The sequence below is a fragment of the Hyaena hyaena genome, unplaced genomic scaffold, assembly GCF_003009895.1.
Source record: "Hyaena hyaena isolate Hyena2069 unplaced genomic scaffold, ASM300989v1 scaffold_123, whole genome shotgun sequence".
Classification (NCBI taxonomy): domain Eukaryota; kingdom Metazoa; phylum Chordata; class Mammalia; order Carnivora; family Hyaenidae; genus Hyaena; species Hyaena hyaena.
In genome coordinates this window covers 1,211,412-1,238,863 of record NW_024080756.1, presented here as the reverse complement: position 1 = coordinate 1,238,863, position 27,452 = coordinate 1,211,412, and the positions used below count along the sequence as shown (strand labels likewise).

Genomic DNA, 27,452 nt, shown 5'->3' with positions numbered 1-27,452 from the left:
TCCCTTTTTCTACTTTCCAGAAATAAAATTAGTCAAGCCAGCTTTTTTTTCCTCTTCATTTTCACTGATATAAATTGCCATCTCTACAAAGCCAGAGGGAGAAAAAAAAAAAAATCTACTTCTTAGCTTGAGTTAATCATTTCCTTTTGCTTTTCTAATGATTTTGCTCAAGGAACTTCCTGAGTTAGGAGCTAATAAAATACTGGGTACATGAACCTTTTATTCCTTCCTTTGCATCCTCAGCTACCCGACCCCACGTCATTTCCTCCATCCTTTCTTTGTCCCATAACTATGTCCTCAGTACCTCTTTCTTTGTCTCTTATTGTTCACAAATTAGTTTCATCTCAGACAATCCCCAACCCCTTTCTTCCCATGTTTCATTCTTTATCTTCTTACTTGTTAGTTCAGAAAAATTGTTATCCATCTTTTTGCCTTCCTCATGCTCCTTTCAAGAAAAAATAAGCCAAGAAACTTTACTTAGGAGTTGAAAACAGCAATAAAGCTTGGCATGCTCTTGTGTTAAGAATAAGGAAAATTAGGGGCACCTCGGTGGCTCAGTGGATTAAGCGTCCAACTTCGGCTCAGGCCATGATCTCATGGTTCGTGGGTTTCAGCTCTGAGTCTGGCTCTGTGCTGACAGCTCAGAGTCTGGAGCCTGCTTCAGATTCTGAGTCTCCCTCTCTCTCCACCCTTCCCCAGCTTGCACTCTGTCTCTCTCAAAAATAAATAATTAAAAACAAACATAAAAAAAAAAAAAGAATAGGGGCTTCTGGGTGGCTCAGTCTGTTAAGCGTCCAACTTCATCTCAGGTCATTGATCTCACCATTTGTGGGTTCGAGCCCCGCACCAGGCTCTGTGCTGACGGCCAGCTCAGAGCCTGGAGCCTGCTTCGGATTGTGTCTCCCTCTCTCTCTGACCCTCCTCTGCTCACACTGTCTTTTTCTCTCTCTCTCTCAGAAATTAATAAAACATTAAAAATTAAAAAAAAAAAGAATAAGGAAAATTAGGGGCACCTGGATAGCTCAGTCATTGAAGCGTCCGACTTCGGCTCAGGTCATGATCTTATGACTTCTGAGTTCAAGCCCCACTTCGGGCTCTGTGCTGACAGCTCAGAGCCTGGAGCCTGCTTTGGATTCTCTGCTTCTCTCTCTCTATTGTGCTCTATTTCTCTCTCTCTCTCAAAAATAAATATTAAAAAATTTTTAAAAGAATAAGAAAAATTATATAATTAGAAGTAAAACAGGCATAAGAAAGAACCAGTGTCTCTACCCTCATTTTTGCCTTTAACCAGATTTCCCTATAACTGTCAGTGTTTAAAGATATTTTAGAAATATTTCCTATTCAGTTTTGTTTTCCTGTTTTGTTTAATTGAAGGTATTATAAGATTGTGGTTTTCTATTTTATTTTTAATTATAAGTATATGGTATTTCTAATGTTATGGGCTAACCAAGCTTTAGTGGGCTGCCCTGGGAAGCTAGCTGCCATTTATAACCTCAATTATTGGGAAAATGAGGCATGAACTCCAAACAACTAACTTAAAGATAAAATTCCTAACTGCATTACCTTTGTAATTTCGTGCCTGTTGTATTTTTGAACACCATAAGCAAAAGAACAGTTAAGAGCATTCTAAAGGATCCATGTGACTACTTTTGATTAGTAACTACATAGTTCACTTGTATTGATTTAATTTGGGTTTAGCATTTCCATCATTTTCCTGATTCCTCAGAGTGTAATACTCATGGAAAAAATTTACTCGAAGCCCAAGTTGGTTGATGGGGCCTTAACCCAGGAGTAAATGTTATTTATTTAGCAATAGTGATTGGGGAAGAGCCCTTTTCTGGCAGCTAATGACCACTGGAGGACTTGTGTGCCCAAGGCAAAGCTGAAGGCCATTAGCCCAACAGGTCATTAACTGCCAAATGCCTGACCCTGAGGTCATTTCTGATATTGGAAACTGTGAAAACATTAAAGTGGGCTTGTTGGAAATTATGGCTGTGCCAAGAAGTTTCTTTTTAAGCATTTTGGAAAATGCATCGTTTGTTGTTATTCATGTGGCTTAATTGTCTTTGTTCTGGGGCCATTTTCACTGTGCCGATCAAGTCAGTCAGATATCAATAAACACCAAAACTGTACCGTATGGCCAATCTTTAATTTTTAAAGGATAGTTTCCCTGTTTAAAATATCAGGTTAACTACTTCATTCCTAAGCAGGCTTAGCTTGCACTTTTGTGGATCACTTATGTTTTCATAATATGTTAATAGCACTTAACCTGTTTTATACTTCTCAGAGATGACCTGTAAAGCCACAGCAGAGAAGTGGAAAGATCTCAAGTACAAGTCTGTGGATCTAGTCTCTATCTCTGACTTTCTTTCCTTTTTTTTTTTTTTGAATTAGCCATTTAACATTGGACAGTTCATTTTCCCTCCCAGAATTCTAGTTCAGATCATTTATCTCTTTCTCCAAACTGTTTATCCAATGTCCTTTTTTTTTTTTTTCAAGTAAGCTCTATGCCCAGTGTGGGCTTGAACTCATGACCCTGTGATCAAGAGTCACATGCTTTACAGACTGAGCCAGCCAGGCGCACCCCTCTAATGTCTTAATATTCCATTTTTCAAGTGAAATTAGAAACATCATGGTGCAGAATATTTAATATTTATTAAAATTGGTACAAAGCACTTAAAAATAATATTAGAAGCTTACATTTTTGAGCTTATAAAACTTATTATCACGGTAGAGCTGCTGTCTAAATCTAAATATAGGCAATCTGGCTCCAAAATCCTCTCGCTTAACTAAAGTAGAAAACTAACAAACCAAGAATCATGATACCTTCTTTGCCAGCAATTTTGCAGTTACCAGTATTGGAATTTATAACATCTTAAACAACTGGTAGTTTTAAAATATTGTAAGTATTTCAATACAAACATCAGTAGGAGCTTTATGAAACATTTTGGAGTAATAACCAGTAAGCAGAGGCAACTTGTTTTCTTAGTTTCCTCATCTGTAAAATAGAGACAGCATTGTTTCCATCTCCTGTATCCTTACCAATTGCAATATTCTATAATTCTGAGTGTTGTAGGAGAGAGTCTGAACTTAAAAATATATATATATCCAGATCCTGAAGATGTTATGATATAGGAAGAAAAACAAAGGAATCAAGAAAAATTATTTATAAACTCAGAGATGTAATATAGAAATGACAATATTTTATAAATGTCTAAGATCTAGAGATTTACATGCATATTTCAGCAATCTGAAACAATACTCCAATTAGTGAAGTCACCTCTTTGGCCAATTTGCAATGAGAAAATGATATGGCTTAATTTGTTCAAGTACTTTAAAATCCATACGATGATATGTAAATATAAATTTCTGAAAATAATGATTAAACAAAATGATAACTGTGCAAATTTATTTTTAAATAGTTATGATTTATACAGTTAATTCACATATTGGAAAAAGTATTGGTGATGCAATAAAATTTTGTGTGTGCATTTGTGTTAAGCATTAGAAATGCCAGTTTAAAAGACAATTGTATCACCTATTTTCAGTCCTCATGTAAATTATGTCAACAGGGGGAAAAAAACAAACACCCAATTGTATCTCTACGGATTAGAGAATTTCTAACCCAAGGTTATCCATTGTTTGATTCAAGAATACATTACAGCCAGTGTCATTTCTACTACTTTTTCCGTTGGGGGGGGAGGAAGGATTACCTAATTTTCTAGAATGCAGTACCAGTAGAGCCAGTTATTTTTAGAATTCCATTGATTCACAGATTCTGAAGAGCTGCAAAGGTATTTGGAAGAAATACAATTACAGTTTTAGACGAGATGCATGGATTTTAATGCATATGAGTCATGCTTTTATTTCTATGGCTGCCTTTGAAGTGCAAACCTTGGGATGTCTCTAAATTACAAACATCTGCCTTTTAGTGTAGCCCAATTAGAAGAGGAACTAATTGAACTAAAAATTGAACTATGTTACCCAAAAGATAAGAGATTCTTGGAATTTGCAAGACGTGAATCTCAGAGAAATCCTGAAATTTTTAACTCTTTGGCGAAATGTTCTCCAAACCTATTTTTTTATGAATCTAGTAAGATCAAAGCTAAGAGTCAGTTTCAGTGATGTATATAAACCAAGATGGAAATGCACCCTAATATGCCCAAGAATGATTGTTTTAACCTGCCTTCTGCCTCTGTTTCTATTCCGTTAATTTACATGTTTTCAGAATAAAGTGATAAAGAAATTAACACCTTTATAAATATATTTCAAAATAACAGTGTCAAACTGCATGTCAAAAATTTGGGAACTTTGTGTGCAGTTAAAATAGCTAACCAAGGTATGAACCATACATGACATAGATCAGCATAATATAAGGTAATATTTCAAAGTATAGATCACATACTGTTTATGGTAAGTAGTGAAATCCCTTTAATAAGTCACTCTCAATACTTTTTGCTTACTGGAACATGATAGAAAATATAGGGATAATGAAATTTTTGTTTTATGAAAAATTTCACTCATTTTTATACATATACATGCATGCATGTACTATGTATGTCATGATGTAAAATACTATTCTTACCATGGGTTGCAATTTAAAAATTTTGGAAGTTGATAATATGAGGCAGTATTCTAGCCAGCAGCATCCTTTCATGGAATGAAATAATGTACCATGATTCTGGTGTTCTGAAGTTTCACATTGTGAACTTGTGTTTCTCAAAGGTGGGATTCACTTGTAAACAAAATCACACTTGGAAACTATCACTTAACATAACTGAGAGTGCCGTTAAAGGAAAAAGCAATGAAAGCAGAATGGAGGTCAATAGCCACATGGGGAAGAGTGGGCATGTCATTGAAATGGCAGACATAATTCTCTTTGAGAAGTTGTCAGAACAAGGTTTAACAGAGCTTCTAAGTGTGGGGCATCCTAATGGGGAACATCCTGAGTACAACAAACTTCACGTACAGAAATTCTTATATTGGAGAAAGTGAAATATAAAGTAACTAACTGGTGTACGATGTCAGAATTACTTTGTTTTACGACTAAGCATTCAATTCCTAGCAACTATTTAGTTTTTGTAGTAATGCAGGATACTTGACCAACTTTTTTTTTAGCCTACTGGAAAGCATCTCTTTTTTCTCCTTTTCTTATGAAAAGTTTTATCTTGGTGTAAGCATTTTAAATTATAAAAAAGAACATCTGCCACTTTTTCAGGAATCTAAGCATCGTTTAAATTAATAAGTGGTTATCATTATTTAGTGGTGAACAGTACACCAAGGACCAGACACTTTCATTCAAAATGTGAACTCATAGGGCACCTGGCTGGCTTGGTCAGTGGAACATGCAACTCTTGATCTCAGGGTTGTGAGTTTGAGACCCAAATTCAGTATAGAGAGTACTTAAAAATAAAATCTAAAAAAAAAGTAATGAAAGTATTTTTGGATCACTTTTTTATTTTTACTGAAATCCATATTTTGGCATCACCCTTATATTTGTTATGGATAAAAAACATACATAGCTACATATTTAGGTATTTCTGGTCGTGGGGCTAACTGTTGATTAAATGCAGACACCTCTTACCTAGATAAGCAAACTGAGGCCCAAAGAAGTGCTATAGAAGGGAGCACGTGGGTGGCTCAGTCAGTTAGGCATCCGACTCTTGATTTTGACTCAGGTCATGATCTCACAGTTGTACTGGCAGCATGGACTACTTGGGATTCTCTCTCTCCCTTCCTCTCTGCTCCCACCCCCAAATAAATAAATAAATAAATAAATAAATAAACAAACAAACTTTTTTAAAAAGTGATATGGGTGGCCCAGAGTCGTGCAACCTTCTAAGTGGTCAGTGACAAAGGAATGTCCTTTATCTTTATAAGGTCATGACTAGTTTCATTAGTACAGTGCCAGGAGCATAGTAGGCTATCAGCAAATGTTTATGGAATGAGTGCATTAGCCAATATAATATTAAATTTCAGCACTTCGTATTCAAGCCATTTTCCTGAATTGTGGCCCCTTTCTTTTTAGTTTTATCCGTTGTGATTTTCTTTTAGACTTTTCTTTAGCACTGAATTTTCCTGAGCCCTTCCTGACAAATGTTACCAGTAGTTAGAGGCTATAAACCAATGTATCAGCTGTTCTAAATTAAAAATTAAGATTATCAATTTGCTTAGTTTTTGCTGCACCTGTCCTACTGGTTGTGCCATTTCTCCCTCCGCTCTTCCCCCTTAGCCAGAAAGAACTTCCAGCTCACTAGAACAGATTGCCATCCCTCCCACAAATAAGCACGGTCTTACACATTTGGCAGCATTGAAAAGGCTCCCTTCACAAAGCCTAGTTAGAAGCTTCCTCCAGAACTCCTGTGAGTCAGTGGTGTGTTTATTGCAACAGACCTTTCATCATTGTCTTCATTAAACCTGGTCCTTTTCTGAGAGGAAGGAGTGGAGAGAACCATTCTTTCATAGACTTCATCAATGGCTTTATTAAAGCTACTCATTTATATTAATCAGCATGCAGATTAGGGCTCATCTGGGTTGTTTGTGCCCAGGTGGTGGGTGAGTAGATTCACCCCTTATTTGGCCACTGCTGCTGCTCCCTGTGTTCCTCAGAGGTCGCTTCTCCATTGAGGCTGCCAGCCTGAAAGCTCTGGCTGAGCACTGGGGACTGAATCCACCTGGAACAGGATAGTTTGTTTAAACCCAGTCTGTAAATGATAAAGTACTTTACAAATGTTAGATGTTATTATTGGTCTCTGTGGGAGAGCACTACTTCTTAACCGGTTTCTCTCTACCTCACCTTGGTGTAATGTAAGTAAATCTTCCCATCATTAAATGCATCTCTCAGACACTCTGTGCTTCGTCTGTGTGAAGAGGAATTGAAGAGTGAAGCTGACTGCCCTGGTTACTATTAGCAGGCTATTCGGCATCCTTTATCTGTAAAAGTATTTTTCTGTAAGACATTTTTACTGACAATATTGGTTTTGTGGCTTAAAAAAATCTTGACAATATCACTTCAAATATCAAAGCTTTTTGGAAAGGACATATTTATGCTAAATCTGTCTTTTGTTCCTCCCAAGATGTATATGAGAATTAATTCTTCCCCAAGGGCGTTTTACCTTTGCAACTGCTTCATGCATTGCTATTTCTTTGTAGAGGTGGAGGAAGGCATGCAATAAATTTGTGTGTAATTAATGCCATCACCACTGCAGATGCATGCACACACATGACTATTTTCCTTTGCTAGCAGCTGTTAAAAGAGTAGTAAAGGCTGAGGAGCTGTGTATTCGTTTGCCTCCTAAGTAGAGTGATGGATCACACGTTGTCATTCTACACTGTAGTAAAAACTCATTAAAATAACCTTTCCAGTGCAGGTTTTTGAAAGACGATTATAACTCTGTAATAGCCTCCACAGTTTTTTATATACCACACGAGTTAAGTATGGGACAACCTTTTTTTTTTTAGTATTTATTTTGAGAGAGTGTGATCAGGGCAAGGGCAGAGAGAGAGAGAGAAAGAGAGAGAATCCCAAGCAGGCTCTGCACTGTCAGCACAGAAACACAGGGCTCGACCTCACGAACTGTAGATCATGACCCGAGCTGAAATCAAGAGCCAGATGCTTAACCAACTGAATCACCCAGGCACTCCCATAGCAACCTTTTTTAAGTGAGTTAAAATACAACTATACTACTTTACTACATCAACTCAGATAGGTTATGCTGGCTCGAGCTTTTATTGAGCCACATTAGTTTATAGTTAACATTTTTCTAAACATTTAGTTGTATTTTACTTTTTATTTGGGATGGGGGCTCCTTTGCTCATATTAAGTGGTCTGGTTTACTGGTTAACTATCTACAGCTCAGCCGAGACTATTCCATCTGTCAAATGCTAACGATGGTACTCCTGGATCACATCTATTGAGATAGACACACTTGTCTCCACAGAATGCTGTACCGCCACTTGCTGATCTTATTTATGCTGATCCAGCGACCTTTGATTGATTGATATATTCCAGAGATCAATTTGTGGACACAGCTTTGGAAGCCTCTCTGAAACTAAAAGCAGAGCATGCTTCCCCCTCCCTGGCTCACCCTATGGAAATAGGTTTATTGTTTTACCTGATTATAAAAGCAATACAATAAAAGTGGGGAGAAAATGTAATACACTGTAAATTTAAGTAGTTATAAATTTATCAATTACAAATTTAAGCGATTCAGAAAAGATGAAAAAGATAAATTTTTAATCAAAAATCAGAAGCTTACCATTTATACATTATCATTATTATTAATACTTTGTTGTCCTTTCAATTTAAAAAAAATTTTTTTGTTAGTTTTGAGAGAAAGAAAGAGCACACATTCACAAGCCAGGGAGAGGCAGAGAGAGAGAAAGAGAGAGACACAGAATCCGAAGCATACTCCAAGCTCTGAGCTGTCAGCACAGAGCCCTACACGGGGTTTGAACCCATGAACCATGGAATCATGACCTGAGCCAAAGCCAGACACTTAACTAACTGAGCCACCCAGGCACCCTTAAAATTTTGTTCTCTTTTCAGACTTTTCTCTCAGCATATATAAACACGTAGATTGACTTCACTTTGTCTTAAAAATACCTATCATGCTATTCTGTTTTGTAATCAACTTTTTTCTTTTTCTTAAGATATTCCAGACATCCTTAGCAGCATGAAGATGTTATTTGGTCATTGTGCTCTCTTACCACCCCCTACTTCTCTTAATTTCTATTTTTTTATGATAGGGATTCTATTATAGCTCAGGGCATAATCACCACAACACCTTTTGCAAGTGCACATGCATCACTTTTTGCTTTTCAGTTAAGAAAAATCACTGAATTGTAGTTACTCTTGCCAGAAGATAAAGAATGAGGCAATTACATATTCCCCTGAGACTGATGAAATTTGTCCTGCAAATTAACTGTTTAAGAAATTCATTCCATCAGTTATATGTCAATTAAAAAAATTAATAAAAGAAATGTATTCCAAACAAGGTGCCCCCTAGAAGCTAGCTCATAACACAGTCTGAACTTCTGGCTCACTAAAATCTAGGGTGTTACTCGGAAGACAGGGGAATGGTATATGGCATTGCCGTACAGTCAAATTTCAACGTGACAAATTAGAAAGAAAAGCATTTTTGTATTGCATGTGCAGGTGAGCAATTCTGCCATTCTTGCAACCTCCAGAAATGTGGAAATAAACTTACCTCCTGCTTGATTACTGTCTAGACAGCCAAAGTAAACTTTATAACACTGATGGTGACAGATTCTCTTCTAAGTTCTACATTTACTCATTAGAGAGGAAGTGATGTGGCCAAGTAGAACCATTATTTGTTTGACACAACTTTTCACTTAAACCTAATATTCTGAACCCAATAGTATGAATTATTCCCAAGCATTAGAGCCATTCAAGACCCAGAACTCAGCAATGTTGACCTTTAATTGACCCAAGTAGGATGTTTTTGTCAGTAGGTGAGGTAGGCTCTCAGGTCATAATGGTTTAGAACATGGAAATGGTTTAGAATGGTTTAGAAAATGGAAATTGTTTAATTAGGATTCTAGGTCTTGAAATGAAGGGGGCTTGGATACAAAAACTTTCATGAAGAAAGTAATCAGGAGAGTTCAGACAGAGGGAAAGGTCCATGCGAAGAGAACAGATAAAAATAATATCTGAGCAGGACACCTGGGTGGCTCAGTCAGTTGAGCATCCTGACTTCAGCTCAGGTCATGATCTTGCGGTCTGTGAGTTCGAGCCCTGTGTTGGGCTCTGTGCTGACAGCTCAGAGCCTGGACCTGCTTTGGATTCTATGTCTCCCTCTCTCTCTGCCCCTCCCCCACTCGCACTCTGTGTGTGTGTGTGTGTGTGTGTGTGTGTGTGTCTTTCTCAAAAATAAACAAACATTAACAAAATAATAATTTAAAAACTTAAAAAATAAATAAACCTTTGGTGAGCAAAGATATCTCACCAAACTCTATAAAAGAGCAGTTTTTAACTCTTCATGCCTAATTATAAATACTAAGATTTGCATTTCTAGAAGCTCGGAATCAGAATTGGAAGGGATCTTAAAGAGTTATGTTTTGCAACTTCTCTCATTTTATAGTTGAAAAAAATTAATTGTTCTGCCCCAGATCTCACAATGACATTAGTAGGAGGTCTTGAAGTAGAGTCAAGATCCTCTGGCTCCTAATGCCCTGCCCTATTTCATTATGGTCCTCTAATTGTTGGGCTTCTAAGGGTAGCTAACATTGAAGCTCTTTTAGTCTGTCATATTTTTGTACTTGATAGTGTTTCCTTAACCCCCCCCCCCCCCCCGCCCCGGACCTGAGGAATGGAAGTTCTTAATCTTTCTCATGGTGCCCTTGTTAAGAGCACCAGGAAGTGGAGGGCTTGGGCTCTTAGTCTCAGGAGATCTGGCAGTTAGGCTTCTGGATTCTGTGGCTGCCTTTATTCTTGCTACCATTGTGAGTTGCTGGAACAAATCATTCCACAAGAATCTGAGGGAGAAAAGTATCATGAAGCAGGTGCTTTCTTAGACTGAAGCACAAAAAGTGTCTATAAACAGCTGTCTATGGTAGTAAGCCATGTATTGAAAAAAGATCAGATCAGTAAATGGTCTTGTTAAAACACATGTAGCTCAGTCCTCTGGTCTTTCTAGAAATATAATTTTTAAAGGAGGATAATACTTAAACACATCTCTCTCTGGTATAATTTAAAAAGTAAGGGCTCCTGGGCGGCTCTGTGGTTAAGCATCCAATTCTTGATTTTGGCTCAGGTCATGATCTCATGGTCATGAGATTGAGCCCCACATTAGGCTCAGCACTGGGCATGGAGGCTGCTTGAGATTCTGTCTCCCTCTCCTCCCCTGCTTACACACGTGTTCATGCGTGTGCTTGCTCTCTCTCAAAAAAATAATAATAAAAATAAAAGTTACGTACATTTCAGGCAATGGAAAGAGATTTATGTGTGCACTGAGTAAGTCACCCTTGCGTCGGAAACATTCAACTCCCCTAGGCTATTTCTGCTTTTCATAATCTCTTACCTTCCTCAGTTTGTTAACCCAAGGATGTCCAAAGCTTCTTCCTCAGTGATCATCATTGGCTATGGAAGTGTATTCTGCTCAAATAATTATAGCTGTTTGAAAGTATGGGTCATTTATAAATCTTGAACTTTGAAATACAGGTCTACGTATATCTGCTAACTACATTAACGAGAAAAAGAGAAAGGAGAAAATAAAATGTCTCTGTTGCCTCTGCCTTGTCTGAAATCTCAGAGAAGTAAAGGCACAGTTTAGTTATCCAGAGCCAGATCCATTGTTAAAAGTTCATGCCATCATTTTGACATTTAGTGTTGGACTTTCTCTTTATAAATCCCTCTTCACTTTACCAGTGCTGGTCTCCGAGCTTGAACTGTTTCAAAACCATAACATTTCTTAGTGAGTGATTGATCTGTATTACGTGTCCAGTCATCAGGGGGATCTTGGGATGTTGCTTGTATAAACTGTAATCCAATCTGATGCTGTGCATTTAGTTACAATCTTTCATAGACCTGTTGGTGATACTCTATCCTCCTGGATTTGGGAATAGAGCTTATCTGATACCTTCAGGGGGAAAAAATCCATTCATTTTCTTTCTTCCCCACTTAAATAACTCAACACATCTGGTAACACTGTAGGATCATTGTCCTTCCAGTTCCTCTGCAATCATATTGCTACAATATTTCTTAAGTATTTGGTTACCTAAAGGGCAATGTGATTAAAAAAAAAAAAAAAAAAAACTTTGTATAGGTCTTACAAATTAACCCATCTGCAGGGCTAGAGAAAAAAAATGGCTTTAATCAGCAAAATTTCCATATCAGCAGCCTTGTCTGTGTTACACAGTATGAATGTAAATATAAACTTGGAGATAAATGCTCTTGTGTTAAAATTTTAAAGCAAGTCTTTCCACAAATTAATATAATTTGTGTCTAAGAAAATGTTTATTAAATCTAAGGTACCTGAGATTAAAGTATCTTGTTGTTTGGGTCTGTATCCTTTGGCTTAATAATGTCTTCAATTACAAGAATGATAAAAGCTGAAACAAAATCCTTTAATTCAATCTGAACTGAGCTAAATTTTAGGAAGCAAAGAGTGGAAATCAGATATAATAGGACTGCATAATATAGGAAGCTAAATACACAAGATATTAAGACTTCATAAGAAGCAGTTGGGGCTGCTTTGAGGAATTCTTGTTTGGAACAGTGGCTTTGAAATACTACTATTTTATCCTCTTGAATTAAGATGGTTTATGCAAACAACTCTAAATTGTACAGTAGTTCCAAAGAGACTGTTTTCTGCTTGTTTTACATTCTGGAATAAGTTCAAAGCTTTTGATTTTGCTTGATTTTTTTTAACAGCCTGAGCCTTGAAAATAATACACATTTGATGAATATGATTTCAATATTGCAGTTCTATAAAAAATTTTCAAGTGTTTATGGTACATTTGACCCAGGGGCCCTCCACCAAATATATCCACAGCGCATTTTAAGTACAACAGAATGAACACATATGAAAGGTTAACCATTTTTTTGCTTTTGCTTTTCTTTCTGTATTAAGTATGAAAATTAGCATTGTAATGGCTCCCAGAATGGAGATACTGAAAAAGTATCCACCTGACAGAAATAAACATACAGAAAATAAATTGAGTTAAGATTTCATTAGGTATCTGAAACTTAAGCTTCTGTTCAAAATGGCTATTACTGGATTTTCATGTATATTAGTTCAATGCTGTGCTTGTAAGATTTTTTTTGCTTGAATTATGCCTGAAAAAAATTGGATTACAGCTCTAATATGCAGGTGGGCAGTGCCATTTGCCAGGATCTTTGTATATAACCCCGTTTTTTCTATCAAGCACAAGTACTGCCTTGCTGTTAAGCCTTCTGAGTCATTTTGAGGTAAAAATGGGCATAAAATCTTTTGTTTCTTTTATTTTTTTCCTTAATTTTTAGGTTGTGGAACTTTTAGCAAGTGCTCTTATGGACTTGGTACAGGGAGTCTACCGTGAAAATTCTACTTCAGCAAAGGTAACGATTGTGTATTCATTATAAAATGTTAGGTTAAAAACCCTCATGGCAAAACTAGAATTGACGAGCGAAAATGTCATTTTTGTTTTGTGTTTAAATTGTACATGACATTTTTTTTTAGATTAGTGTTTTGGCTACAAATTCATGGCCATACGCTTAGTACATAGCAGATTTAGCCAATTAAAACAACCTCTTATCCTCTGGCTGGATTCACAGTCTGTTCAATCTGCAGCAGCCCAGTAGACGCCAGGATGGCTGTGTCTAGTGGCTGGCAGGTAGCACCGTCACAGGGCAGGCAGACTGGAGAGACAGCACGCGCTGAGGTGGCTGAGCGCAACCTTTCCCCAGAGGAAGGGGCCTTCCATGTCCCAGAAGAGTGGACATGATCTGAAGAGGATGACTTTTGAGGGCATGAGGAAGGAATGTGTTTTCTGTCCCAGATCCAGGATTTACTGCGTTATTAAATTGTCTGTGATAAGAAGTAGGATGATTGTGCAGTTGGATCATTCTGATTAATTATATAGATCTAGAATTAAGGTTTTTTGACTCATTTAACAGGACATCTTATGGGTTAGGTTTTATTTCTTTAAAATGCAGTTATTTCATTTCAGGAGGATATTGAATGTGTAGCAATTGCCTCATTGACCACCGCCATCATTTAGCATGGTATATGCTATTATACAGGATTCCTATCTTAGGGTTTCATTATTCTAACTTCTTTAGCTTCTGTATTAGCAAGATTTCACTCACTGCAAATTAGAGAAAATATGTGCATATGCACATCCTGGGCTTTTTGACATTTCCATTTGAAAAAAGAAAGACTGATTTTACTGGAAAATGAAACATAGGGCATGAGCAACTTGCATAGGAAATTTAGAAGTATAACCCAGGGACTCTGGATGGCTCAGAGAATAGTTAGTAAAGAATGAAGAATTGTACCTTGGATGTCTAACATTTGGTTCAAGGAACCACAGTCCCCAGGAGGCATATCTAACTTCACCTAAGCCGCCTAGTGGTATGTGGGACCCGGCAGGATATACGACCACAGTGGGACCCCCTTTGCTACATTTTTCAAAAATACACCATACTTCACTGTCATGGCTGAGGATTAGTAGCACATTGTAAAATGGAAGATTCCTGGTCCTGTTCCAGTCATAAGAAGCTGCCTCATATATAGTATAATGAAGATGATGATCACTAAATAAGTAACTTACCCATGTTTCTTCATTTAATCTTCACAGAAAGCCTGCTAGCAGATACTGCTGCTATCCCCATTTGACATATGTGAAAACTGAGGTTTAGGAAAAGTTAAATAATTTGCAACTCATACAACTTACTACTTGAGATTTGAACTCCGGAGCTCAGATTCTTAACCTCACGTTTTCTACCGTGATACCTTAATGAACCCCAATTTGCTAGCATCCCTCTGCCATACCTGAGATCCCACTGTGTAAGGTGATTACAGCGACCTCTTCTGGCCGTTGAGGCATTTTCCCCTGGTACAATTCCAACATGTTCACAGTAGTTCCATGTAAGATATTAATATCTTACAGTTAAATACCTTAATTTTTAAGCCAAAGTATTATTATTGGCTTTAGGGTTCTTGGTTTATTCACTCTTAACCGTTTGTCCACTATATAATTAGCCTAGTTTGTTAATAAGTACTTTCTGTATGTCAGGCAGACCTACTAGCAAAGACCATAATAAATGCTTAGATAGCACTTTACAGTTTGCTTATACTTTCTCTACAGTTACCCATAAAAAGGGGGACATTTGTTGGTACGCTCATGTTATAGAGGAAGAGCCTGAGATTCAGGGATGACAAGAGGCAGGAAGGCCTATTATCTGGAAACTGTTGATGCATGTTTCACAGTGGCATGATCTGAACCCAGGTTTTTTGACTCCAAGTCCCACTTAAAATATTTCTTCCTGGGAAAGAGAAAAGAGGAAGCAACCAAAAGTCTTTGAAGGACTGTTGATCGTACGTGCACTGCCACTTAGCAAGCACTAATTGCTGACTTTGATTAGCTAGCTTTACTCCAAAGAATCTGTAGCAATGCTTTGTCCATCTGCCCTCTTTCCCTAAAGGCTCCCAAACGCAGCCCTTTAAAGCACTAACAACCTTCTTTAAGCAATTACATTTCTGAATATAGCCAAACCATTTAAAGAGCTGTTTTGGTTGGTTTTGTTTTCTTTTGTTTTGTTTTTATAACGGAAGCAAAATGCATAGTTGGACTGAAGCCGTGGGAGTGCTTCTTGATGCCTCCATTTGTGCCCCAGGTCCAATTTAGGCTTACCACACTTCCCTTCCTAACCAGAAAAATCCTGGCCTTTCTCCCCCCTCCATTGCAATGGCAGTTCAGAATTTGGGTTCTCTAACTTGGCCCAGGAATCCCTTCAGAGGCAGAGAGAGCACTGCCCCACATGGATTGCCTTCAAGGTTTTTATGTTCTGGCATGACTGGGAAGCAGCCACAAGTGAAGGTCATGTGGGAAGTGAGTGGCACAACCTCCGTAGCCTGGGGCCAGTTCAGTACACAAAAGAATTCCTTTGTGATTCAAAATCAGCTGCAAACCATTTCTTCTCTTTAGGGAGAAGAGAATACAATGGCAGTCTGTTTTCTATATGGCTACTTAATGCAGTGATGGAGAACCTGCGTAGTACGAAAATAGCTTTCTGAGGAGCAGTATCTATGTGACCAGGGTAGATGCACTAAAAGCAAATGGAGGAGAATTACAACTGACTATGTCCAAATCACCTTCTCCAGAAGTTTGTAATTACCTCATCCTCCTTTACACTATGAAAATTTGTGTGACTTGTGTTAGGAATACTTGACAGAGCATATGTAAATTGTGATCATGTAAACATTCAAAGTAATTTTGGAAATTCATCCTTCATTCTAGCCATTAAAAACAATATTTTTAGCTTTGTGTTTGTTAGTGAATGAGCCTTTTTTTCCTTATAATAAAAATTAGCCATTGTGCTTTCTTCAGTGCTTATAACATTTCCTCTCTCTCTGTTTTGTTGTTGTTGTTAGCTAATTGGGGGGAGACAAGCATGTTAAATAGAAAAATTGCATTTTACTTTTTTTATTTTAAGTTTATTTATTTTGAGAGAGAGTACAAGTGGGGGGATGGGAAGCGCAGAGAGAGCTAACAGGAGACAGAGAATCCCTGTGCTGATAGCACAGAGCCCAAACCAAACGGGGGTTCAATCCCACAAACCGTGAGGTCATGATCTGAGCCAAAATCAAGAATTAGATGCTTAGCCAACTGAGCCACCCAGGTGCCCTCCAAAAATTGCATTTTAAATGCCATGGTTGTTTACCATTCTAAGTGTTCCCCAAGTCCTGCCTTGTACATTGTATTCATGTTACTCACTGTACACACTAAACACTTTGCATTTTAGCAAAATTGGTTTTGAATCCACAGACCTTTATATCTAAAATCTTTATAACATCATTATCTCATAACTAGTTTCTAATTAGAAAAGTAACTACCTATTCAGTGATAAAAAATTGAAAGCACAGAAAAAGGTCAAGAGGAAAAAAGAAATTATTTTACATAAACCATCCCCCAGAAATGAATCATGATTACACTTTAATGTATTTCCTTCTAGATTTTATTCCATATTTAATAAATACAGAATATAAATAAAATAATATAATAAATACAGAAATAGAATATAAAATAAAAACAAATAGACTTTTAAAAAAAGTTTTTAAAAGTTGGAAATGCAAACTGGTGCAGCCACTCTGGAAAGCAGGATGGAGGTTCCTCAGAAAATTAAAAATAGAACTACCCTGCGACCCAGCAATTGCACTACTGGGTATATATCCAAGGGATACAGGTATCCTGATTCAGAGGGGCACATGCACCCCAGCGTTTATATCAGCACCATCAACAATAGCCAAATGCAGAACAAACGTAAAGAAGATGTGATATATATATATATATACACACATACACACACACACATATACACACAATATATACACATAAATATACACTATACACACACACAATGGAGTATTACTTGGCAATCAAAAAGAATGAAATCTTGCCATTTGCAACTACATGGATGGAACTAGACGGTATTATGCTAAGCAAAGTTAGTCAGAGAAAGACAAATATCATGACTTCACTCATGAGGACTTTAAGACACAGAACAGATGAACATAAGGGAAGGGAAACAAAAATAATATAAAAACAAGGAAGGGGACAAAACATAAGAGACTCTTTTATTTTATTTTATTCTTTAATAGTTTATTGTCTCCCTCTCTCTCTCCCCTTCCCATATAACATATAAATCATATACAGTTGGTTTCCATATAACACCCAGTGCTCATCCCCACAAGTGCCCTCCTCAATGCCCATCACCCCCCTTCCCCTCTCGCCCACCCCCATCAGCCCTCAGTTCTCAGCATTCAAGAGTCTCTCATGGTTTTCCTCCCTCCCTCTACCCAACTATTTTTCCCCTTCTTCTCCCCCACGGTCCTCTGTTAAGTTCCTCCTAATCCACCTATACGTGCAAACATATGGTATCTGAAGAGACTCTTTTAATATGGACAACAAACAGAGGGTTACTGGAGGGGGTGGGGGAGGGGAGGATGGGCTAAATGGATAAGGGGCATTAAGGAATCTACTCCTGAAATCATTGTTGTACTATATCTAACTAACTTGGATGTAAATTAAGAAATAAATTTTTTAAAAAGTTAAAAAAGTAAAATCTGTTCTTTAAAAAAAAAGAATATTTCCAATATATACAAAATTGATTGCTATCCTTAGAAAAGCCTGCTTATAAGATTGGCCTTTGGCTGGAATCTGGGAACTTGGATTTTAGGAGTGTCTCTATCATTATCTAACTGGTAAGTGCAACTCACTGTACCCAAACTGTTTCTGTAAATAATGTGGTTTATTTTGAATACCTGCTTTCCTTCTGGGAGTCTGGAATGATGGTATACACTACACAGAGAGGATGACCAACCCCTACAAAAACCCTGAGCGCTGAGTCTCCAATGAATTTTCCTGGTAGACAGTATTTCATATATGTTATCACATGTGTTCATTCCTGTAGGAATTAATCATATCCTGTTTGACTCCACTGGCAGAGAATTCTTAGAAGCTTGAGTCCAGTTTTCTGTAGACTTCATCTCATGCACCTTTTTCTGTTTGCTGGTTTTGTTTTATATCCTTTGCTGTAATAAACCACAGTTGTGAGTTGGACTATATGTTGAGTCCTGCTAGTCCTCCTAACAAGGTCATCAAACCTTGGGGTGGTCTTAGAGACTCGTAAACACTCTTTTTCTGATTCTATATTGTTTATTTCCACCCACTCGTACTCCTTCCTTGGGAATCTAATCAAGGTCCACTGCAACACTCAGGTTGATTTTGAAATGGGGAACAGCACACCTCTTTCCTGTCTTCAGAGATTCTGCTCATGTTGGCTTGGCCGCAGTCTCAGGGAAAGTGAGAGGGTTTTAAAGAGGATCCAGTTCTCTTGGAAAGGAACTGGTTTTAACAGAGCTACTAAAATTACAAAGATCCATTCTGTATTTTTTACAAGCATAGATTATAGTTTCAGTATATTATTCTCTTATGAGAAGTAGACAAGGTCACTTCTGCCCATTTATTTATTTATTTATTTATTTATTCTTTATGCTTATCTTCCTTGGTCCCTTAGCCTCTTTCAAGTAAAATACAAGAATAAGATATTTCAGTCCACCAGGAAGTTATAGATTGGTGCCTACCTGCAAAGTCCAATGCCACCTTCTAAAATACAATAAAAAGATTAGCAAGGTGAGTTTTGTCCGTTGAAAAACATAACGAGGAAAATGTGAACAAAAGGTCACATCTGGTTGGGAAAATCAGAAAAGACTTCAAGAGAATGTGATATTTGAAGTGGACATTTAAGGATAGGAAGGATATCTGTTGATGGAGAAGGATGTCATTCCAGGCAGAGGGAATAGCATGACCAAAAGTAGGGAGGCATATTTAAGATCAGGCCTTCATCCACATTAGAATAAAGGAATAGTAAGAAGACTGGAAAGGGAGGTTTTGTCACATGCTTGAAGACTTGTGATGCCAGAATATAGAACTAAAACCACATTTAGTACTTGAAATAAGGGAGGGATTAAAGATTTTGTTTAATTTTTTAATGTTTACTTTTGAGAGAGAACATGAGCAGGGGAGGGGCAGAGAAATTTGGGAGACCCAGAATCCCAAGCAGGCTCCAGGCTCTGAGCTGTCAGTACAGAGCTCAAACTCACAAATCATGAGATCATGAACTGAGCTGAAGTTGGACACTTAACTGAGCCACCCAGGTGCTCCAGGATTGAAGATTTTTAAACAAAGGAATTACATGATCAAGTTAACCTTTGAGAAAGTTAATTCATCAGTAGTCATTACGATGGTTTACAGGAAATTAAAGGTATGTGAAAACAGTTAGAAAGCCAAAACAATAAAGGCTGGGGGTACTCTTCTTCCTATTTAATGTAGTTGGCCCCTTCTTGATATTCATATCTCTACATCAACATCTTTTCAGAGACCAGCCCCTCACCCAATCTGAAGTAGCCACCCTGTTTAATTCCCTTTATCTTCATCATAGTTGTCACCCTCTGATAATTTTCTTATGGTTTCTCCTACAAGCGTATAAACTCTGTGGGAGGTAGACTTTTGTTTACCATTGTATTCCTAATACCAGAACAGTGCCTAGCACATTAGTAGTAGCCCAAAAATAGTTGTTAAATTAATGATATAGCTTTATTGATGTATAGTAGACTTCAAATATTTTCTTTCTTTATTTTTATTTTTTACTGTCTGCTTTTTGGAGAGAGAGAGACAGAATGTGAGTCAGGGAGGGACAGAGAGTGAGACACAGAATCTGAATTAGGCTCCAGTCTCAGAGCTGTCAGCACAAAGCCTGGCACGGAGCCAAAACCCACAGACTGGGAGATCATGACCTGATCCGAAGTTGGACACTTAACCGACTGAGCCACCCAGATGCCCAACGTTTTATTTTATTTTTTGAGAGACAGAGAGAGACAGAGCATGAGCAGGGAAGGGGCAGAGAGAGAGGGAGACACAGAATCCAAAACAGGCTCCAGGCTCTGAGCCGTCAGCACAGAGCCTGAGGCAGGGCTCAAACACATCAATGGGAGATCATGACCTAAGCCAAAGTCGGATGCTCAACCAACTGCAGGCACCCCAAACTGCAAATATCTCAAGTACACAATCTGATGTTTTAATATTTGTGTGTACCATTGAAACTATCATCATAATCAAGATAATAAACATAGCCATTACTCCCAAAGAGCAGGCTTGCTTACTACTTGCTACAAAAGCAGTAATCCTCAAAACTCAGTGTTTCATTTGTTTGTTTTTAGCTGTAACACAAATCCACTGAAGGCATAACATCCATATGAGCCCACATTGTTGCTCCTGCAGGACTTGGGATCAACAGTAACCAACACAAATATGCTCATGCACATGCTTTTTGCTGTGCCATGAATAATAAAGTCCTTTATCTCTGATCCAGGAGTCTTGTGTCTTATGTTAGCATCACTAAAATAGTCTCAGGCTAATTCATTAGTTTGTATGTAAGGTAAAGCAAACTCTCAGACCCAAGAGCTAGAGCTCCCAACACAATGTTGAAGTAATGAGAATGGACATTCTTGACATGGCTCCTGATGCTACCAGAAAGACATTCAGTATTTCACCATTAACTGTGATGTTAGTTGTAGGTTTTTGTTTTTGTTTATAGAGGCTCTTGATTAGTGAAGAAGTTCCCTTGTATTCCTAATTTCCTGAGAGTTCTTATCAGGCATTAATGTTGATTTGGACAATTTTTTCTACAGCTATTGAGGTGATGTTTCTTGTTTATTTTTTTTCTCTTTTAGGTTTTCCTTTTTTAAAAGACTATTAGTATGGTAAATTTATTATCTAAAGTCTCCTTTATATACATTGTTGAATTTGATGTGCTAAAATTTTGTTAATGTTTACATCTATATTATTGCATAATAAATTGGAAAGTATTTCCTCCTTTTTGATTTTTTGAAAGATTTTTTTGTAAAATTAGTATTCTTTCTTCCTTAAATATTTGATAGAATTCATTAGTGAAGCCATCAAACCTTTCTTTGTGGGAAAGTTGGGGTTTTTTTTAACTACAAATTCAATGCTTTAAAAAAACTTCTGGACTACTTAGGGTTATGTGTTTCTTTGTGAGTCAGTTTTGCTAGTTTATGGCCTTTAAAGAAATTGTTTATTTCATCAAAGTTGTCAGATTTATTAGCATAAAGTTCTTAATAATATGTCCATATTATCCTTATGATATATGTAGAGTGTGTATTGATATCACCTCTCTCATTTCTGACATTAGTAATTTGTGTCTTTTTTATTTCCCCAAGATGCTAAACAATATTATTGACCAGCTTTTGGTTTTACCGACTTTCTCTCTTTTTCATCTTTCTATATTCTTTCTTCTGATTACTTTGGTTTTACTTCCATCTTTTATAAAGCTTTTTAAAGCTGAAATCATTTATAAATTGAAACCTGTTTTCTTTTCTAAGACATTTAATGCAATGAATTTCTCTCTAAGTGCTACTTTAGCAACATCCCACAAGTTTTCATTACATTACTTTTAAATTTTTCATTCAGTTCAGCCTACTTACTAATTTCTCTTTTGATTTTTTTCTTTGACTCACGGGTTATTTAAAACCTTGTTATTTAGTTTCTGAGTGTTTTGAGATTTTTCCAGATGTCTTTCTGTCATCGATTTATAATACCTTTGTGGTTAGAGAGTATTTTTTATATGGTTTGAGTTATTTTAAATGTATCAAGAGTTGTTTTATGACCCAGATATGATCTGTCTTGGTAAATGTTCACTTAAAAAGAATATGTATTCTGCTGTTGTTTATGGAGTGTTATGTAAATATCAATTAAGTCAGATTGGTTGATAGTGTCATTAAAGTCTTCTGTATCCGTAATTGTTTCCATTCTGCTTGTTTTCTCAGTTACTGAGAGAGGGTGTTAAAGTCTCTGATTATAATTGTGGATTTTTCTATTTCTCCTCACAGTTCTATCAGTTTTTCCTTCATGTATTTTAAATCTCTGCTTTAGACACATTAACCTTAGGATCTTTGTGTTATTTTAATGATTTGATCCCTTTACCATTATCTTTTTTTTAAATGACCTTTCTTCAGCCCTGTTATATTCTTTATGGGTTTTTTTTTTCTGATCTATACCTTATCTGATGCTAATATAATCATTCCAGCTTTCTTTTGATTAAAATTATGGTATGTCCTTTTCCATCCTTGTACTGTTTTTATATTTAAATTTTTTTAATGTTTATTTTTGAGAAGGGGCGGAGTGTGTAAGAGCCAGAGAGGGACAGAGAGAGAGGAGGAACAGAGGATCTGGAGCAGGCTCTGCAACTGGAAGCAGAGAACCCGATGCGGGGCTAACACCCTTGAACAGTAGTGAGACTATGATACCAGTGGAAGTCTGAAGTTCACCGACTGAGCCACCAAGGCACCCCCTGTTTTTATATTTAAAGTAGGCTTTTTATAAGCCGCATTTAGGTGGATCTTGCTCTTTTTATTCAGTCTGATGATCTCTACCTTTTAATTTGTGTGTTTAGATTATTTACATTTGATGTGTTTATTGATATGGTTGAGTTTAAGGGCCATCTTATTATTTGTTTGCCATTTGTCCCATTTGTTTTACCCTTTCCTTCTGTTTCTGCCTTCTTTTAGATTATTTTTCACAATGCCATTTTGTCTCCTTTTTAACTTGTTAGCTATAACTCTTTACTGCATTTTTAGTAGTTGCTCTTGAGTTCATAATATATATCTTTGATTTATCACAGTCTAGTTTCAAGTGATAGTATACCTTTACTTACAGGGTAAGAAGCTTACAAAAATTCATTTCTACTACTTCCTTCTCAGCCTTTGCATTATCATTTTCATATATTTTGCTCCCATATATTATAAATCTCACAGTACAGTGTTACTATGTTTGCTTTAAACATTCAATTATATATTTAATGTTTTAATGTTTATTTAATTTTGAGAGAGAGACATGAGCATGAGTGGAGGAGGGACAGAGAGAGAGGGAGACACAGAATCTGAATCAGACTCCAGGCTCTAAACTGTCAGCACAGAGCCCGACGCGGGGCTCGAACCCACAAACCATGAGATCATGACTTGAGCCAAAGTCGGACATTTAACTGACTGAGCCACCCAGGCGCCCCAACATTCAATTACATTTTAAAGGGACTCAATATTTTAAGTCTTTTATATTTACTCCCATAGTTAACATCTTCAGTGCTTTTCATTTCTTTGTGTCAGTCATCCAGATTTCCATGTGATATTATTTTCCTCCTTCCTAAAAGATTTCTTTTAACATTGCTTATAGTACAGGTCTGTACTGAATTAATCACTTCCAGCTCTTGTGTCTAAGAAAATTCTTTATGTTGACCTTGTTTTTAAGGTATGTTCACTGGATATAAAATTCAAGATTGATCAATTTTTTTCTTTCAGTGTTTTCAAGATGTTGCTTCATTGTCTTCTCATATTATTTACAAGAGAGTTGCTGTCATCCTGATTTTTGTTCCTCTGTATATTATGTGGCTAAATTTCTGGTGTTGCTTTTATGATTTTCTCTTTATCACTGGTTTTGAGCATTTGAATTATGATGTGCCTCGGTGTTATATTTTTCATGTTTCTTGTGCTTGGGGTTCATTGAGCCTCTTAGATCTGTGAGTTTGTTTTTATCAAATTTGGGGAAATTTTGGTCATTTTTTTCAAATATTTTTTCTGTCCTTCTCTCTCCTTACTGGGACTCAAATTACATGTATAAGAGGCTGCTTAACGTTAGCCCAGAAACCACTGATTTGTATTCTTTCTTCTTATTATTACTGTTTTTCTCTCTGCATTTCATTTTGAATAATTCCTGTTGGTGCACATTCAAGCCCACCAATTTATATCTTCTGTGTTTCTATTTGGCATGCTCATTGTTTCTTCTAGCTCCTAGACCATATGGACTACAGTTATGAAAACTGTTTTAATATCCTTGTCTAATAATTCAATCATCTGTGTCATTTCTGAGTTGACTTCAATTGAGTGATTTCTCTCCTCATTATGCATTTTGTTTTCCTGCCTTTTTTTTTTTTTTTTTTTCATGCTTGGTTATTTTTGATTGGATGCCAGACACTGTGAATTTTATTTTGTTGGATTCTAGATATTTTTGCATCTCTATAAATATTCTTGAGCTTTCTTCTGGAATTTAGTTAAGTTATTGGAAACAGTTTGATTTTTTCAGGTCTTACACTGAAGTTTTGATAGGCAAGACCAGAATAGCATTTAGTCTAGGGCTAATTATCCCCACCTCAAAGGCAAAATCCTATGAGTACTCTACTGATTCCCTGTGAATTATGAGGTTTTCCACTCTGGCTGGTGGGAACAGGAACCACACCCAGCCCTGTATAAGCTTTAAGAATTTTTCCCTCTCTGCCTTCTGAATGATTCTTTCCTCCGACTTCAATAATGTTGTATTCATGCATTGTTGATGCTCAGCTGCAGACTTCTGGGAAACCCTCTGTACATCTCCAGAGCTCTTTGTGCAGCTCTCCTATCTTGATTACTCTGCCCTGTGAATGTTAGCCCCCAATTCTAACCCCTTTGGCCTCTCTAGACACTCCAGACCATCTCCTCAACTCAAGGAGACTGCTAGGCGCTGTGACCTGGCATTCTCTCCAGACAATAAACTGGAACGTTTATTTATTTGCCATCTCTCAGAGATCATTGTCACTTGTTGCCTGATTTCAAATGTATTAAAGCTCTTGTTTCATATATTTTGTCCAGTGTTTTTAGTGGTTTCAGGTGGAGGAGTACATTCAAGTCTGCTGATCCATCTTTCCGGAAGGGCCAGTCCTCATGACTTTATTGTTTGATTTGTGTTACAATGACTTTTAAAATAATAACAAATATAAAATTTTCCTCCTGTAAATTTTACGGTACCTTTGTATTGCTGATACCCTACTCTACATGCTTATTTTAGTGTGTCTATTGTGTACTTCAGCTATGAGAATAAGAAATGAAAAATGCCTCCAGTGATTTATACCTGGTTTACTGGGGAAAAATGATGATAGACTTGACATAAAAGAGGCTTGGTTGTAGAGAGAAGTGGATGTATTTGGATGAGTCAGATTAATGGGGAGCTGATGGCAGACTCTCCAAATGAAAGACTCCAGAGCTCCAGAGAGATAATGTAGGGATGCCTCTTGTAGATTTATAGACAAATGAGTTTGGGGAGACAAAGAAACAAAAAGTTTAGGAAAATAAAAATAGAGAAACTGGAAAGGAAGTTGAAAATTGTAGTCAACACGACCTGGTTATACAGTATGTGGACTTTGAATTTGACACCTGTTTCTTCCCAACTAAGACTAAAAGAGAAATATGTTGTGTTCTGAACTTTTCATTATTTGATGATTAATTCTACAGATAATTTTTGTATAGACATATTTTCTGAAATTAAGCAAATTGGGATATACGTGATGGGCCCATATATAGGGGACATTGATGAATATGGTGAATAATAGTTTCAGTGTCAAACTGCAAACAGCCAATGCTTCCAACATCTACTCAGAAATCAGAGGATGTGTAGTAATTTATATCTCAATGAAGATATTTTTTGATGGAAAACTGAGGGAGTAAGACTCTATCTCCTGATATTTTAACATATTAAAGAGATTGAATTCGGGAAGTCTAGATAAATTGTTTTGCATTGGATTCTGATTGAATTGTTTGTTCTCATGAGTCCTACATTAGCCTTTGAGCTATATTGGGCAGTTTTGATCCAGTACTTATTAATAAACTTGTACTGAACTGCTGCTGTGTACACAACAGCACTCTGAGTACTACTGGATTATTCAAAACAGAAAATTATTCTACAGCCAGAAACACAGGCCTGCCCTCAAGGACCTGATGATACACACAGTTCAGAGCAAAAAAAAAATGTGCACATGCAACCACTGGAGAGCAATTTACCCAGAAGACCACATGTAAAACTGTATGATACAGGATACATATAAATGTTTCTCTCTTTTTTTTTAATGTTTATTTAATTTTGAGTGAGAGAGACAGAGTGTGAACAGGGGAGGAGCAGAGAGAGAGGGAGACGGAATCTGAAGCAGACTCTAGGCTCTGAGCCGTCAGCACAGAGCCCGATGGGGCCTTGAACCCACAAACCGTGAAATCATGACCTGAGCTGAAGTCAGACACCTAACTGACCGAGCTACCCAGTTGCCCCAATACAGGATAAATATATAGAAGAAAGTCCAGCTTTAAGGATTAATATTTCAGGGGAAGCTTCTTGGAGGAATTTTCTTTTGAGTCTTAGAAATTATAGTGGAAAGGAACTAGAAATTGTTGAGGTTTCTTGGGATCAGGAAGTTGGCTGTGAGCATTGACATTGTTTATTCATTCATTTAATATATCTCTCGAGCATCTTTTGTAGCAGACACTAGCAATTGGAGTGCTCGAGAGCTTACATCTTAGTGGAGAGGCCAATGATAACCAATCATATAAATGAACAAGGGAAATAACTGATAGTGATAACTGCACAGCAAAGAACTAAATAAGGAGAAGTGATAGTGGATAGGGATCAAGGGAGTTACTTTATTTTTATATTTTTTATTTAAATATTTGTTTATTTTTAAGAGAGTGCAAGCAGAGAGAGGAGGACAGAGGATCCAAAGCAGGCTCTGTGCTGACAAATGTGGGTCTCCAACTCACAAGAGAACACGACTTGAGCTGAAGTCAGACACAACCGACTGAGCCACCCAGGTGCCGTGAGGGAGTTCCTTTAGACTAGATGGTCATCATAGTCCTATCTGAGGAAATAATTTTCAAGCTGAGATCTGAATGACAAAAAGCAACTAGCTATGTGAAAAAAGAACAGAGGGAAAAGCATTCCATAGAGAGGAAGTAACTCAGGCAAAGGCCTAAAGGAGAAACCAGCTTAATGTATCCACAGAATAGAAAGAAGGCCTACCCAGCTGGCACACAGTGAATGAATAGAAGAGTAGTTGGAGGTAAGTTCTGAAAGCCAGACAGGTATTATGAAAATACATAGGGGAGTTCTATTGTTAGTTTCCTGAGGAACCTCCACACTGTTTTCCAGAGGGGCTGTACCAGTTTACATTCCCACCAACAGTGGTGGGGGAAAGGGAGAGAGGCAAACCATGAGAGACTCTTGAATGCTGACAAAAACTGAGGACTGATGGATGTGGGGGGGGGGGGGGGTGGGCATGGAGGAGGACACTTGTGGGGATGAGCACTGAGTGTTATGTGGAAACTAATTTGACAATAAACTATTTGTAAAAAAAAAAAAGA

The 27,452-nt window shown here is 37.2% G+C and overlaps 1 protein-coding gene and 1 long non-coding RNA gene across 4 annotated transcripts in view; one reads left to right on the top strand and one right to left on the bottom strand.

The window, feature by feature from the left end:
- Positions 1–27,452, top strand: part of PDSS2 (decaprenyl diphosphate synthase subunit 2) — a 260,475-nt gene that overhangs the window by 170,302 nt on the left and 62,721 nt on the right. For 2 of the 3 annotated variants that reach the window (XM_039237439.1, XM_039237438.1), the window contains one exon: positions 12,986–13,060. The exons of the other annotated variant lie outside the window; for it this stretch is intronic. In XM_039237439.1, coding sequence (XP_039093370.1) covers positions 12,986–13,060 — 75 coding nt within the window. The remainder of the gene's footprint in view (positions 1–12,985; positions 13,061–27,452) is intronic. 3 annotated transcript variants of the gene reach the window in all.
- The window catches only part of LOC120235231, a 75,912-nt gene continuing 66,241 nt past the window's right edge, over positions 17,782–27,452 (bottom strand). The window contains exon 4 of the long non-coding RNA XR_005529342.1: positions 17,782–18,257. This is a non-coding gene — a long non-coding RNA (uncharacterized LOC120235231). The remainder of the gene's footprint in view (positions 18,258–27,452) is intronic.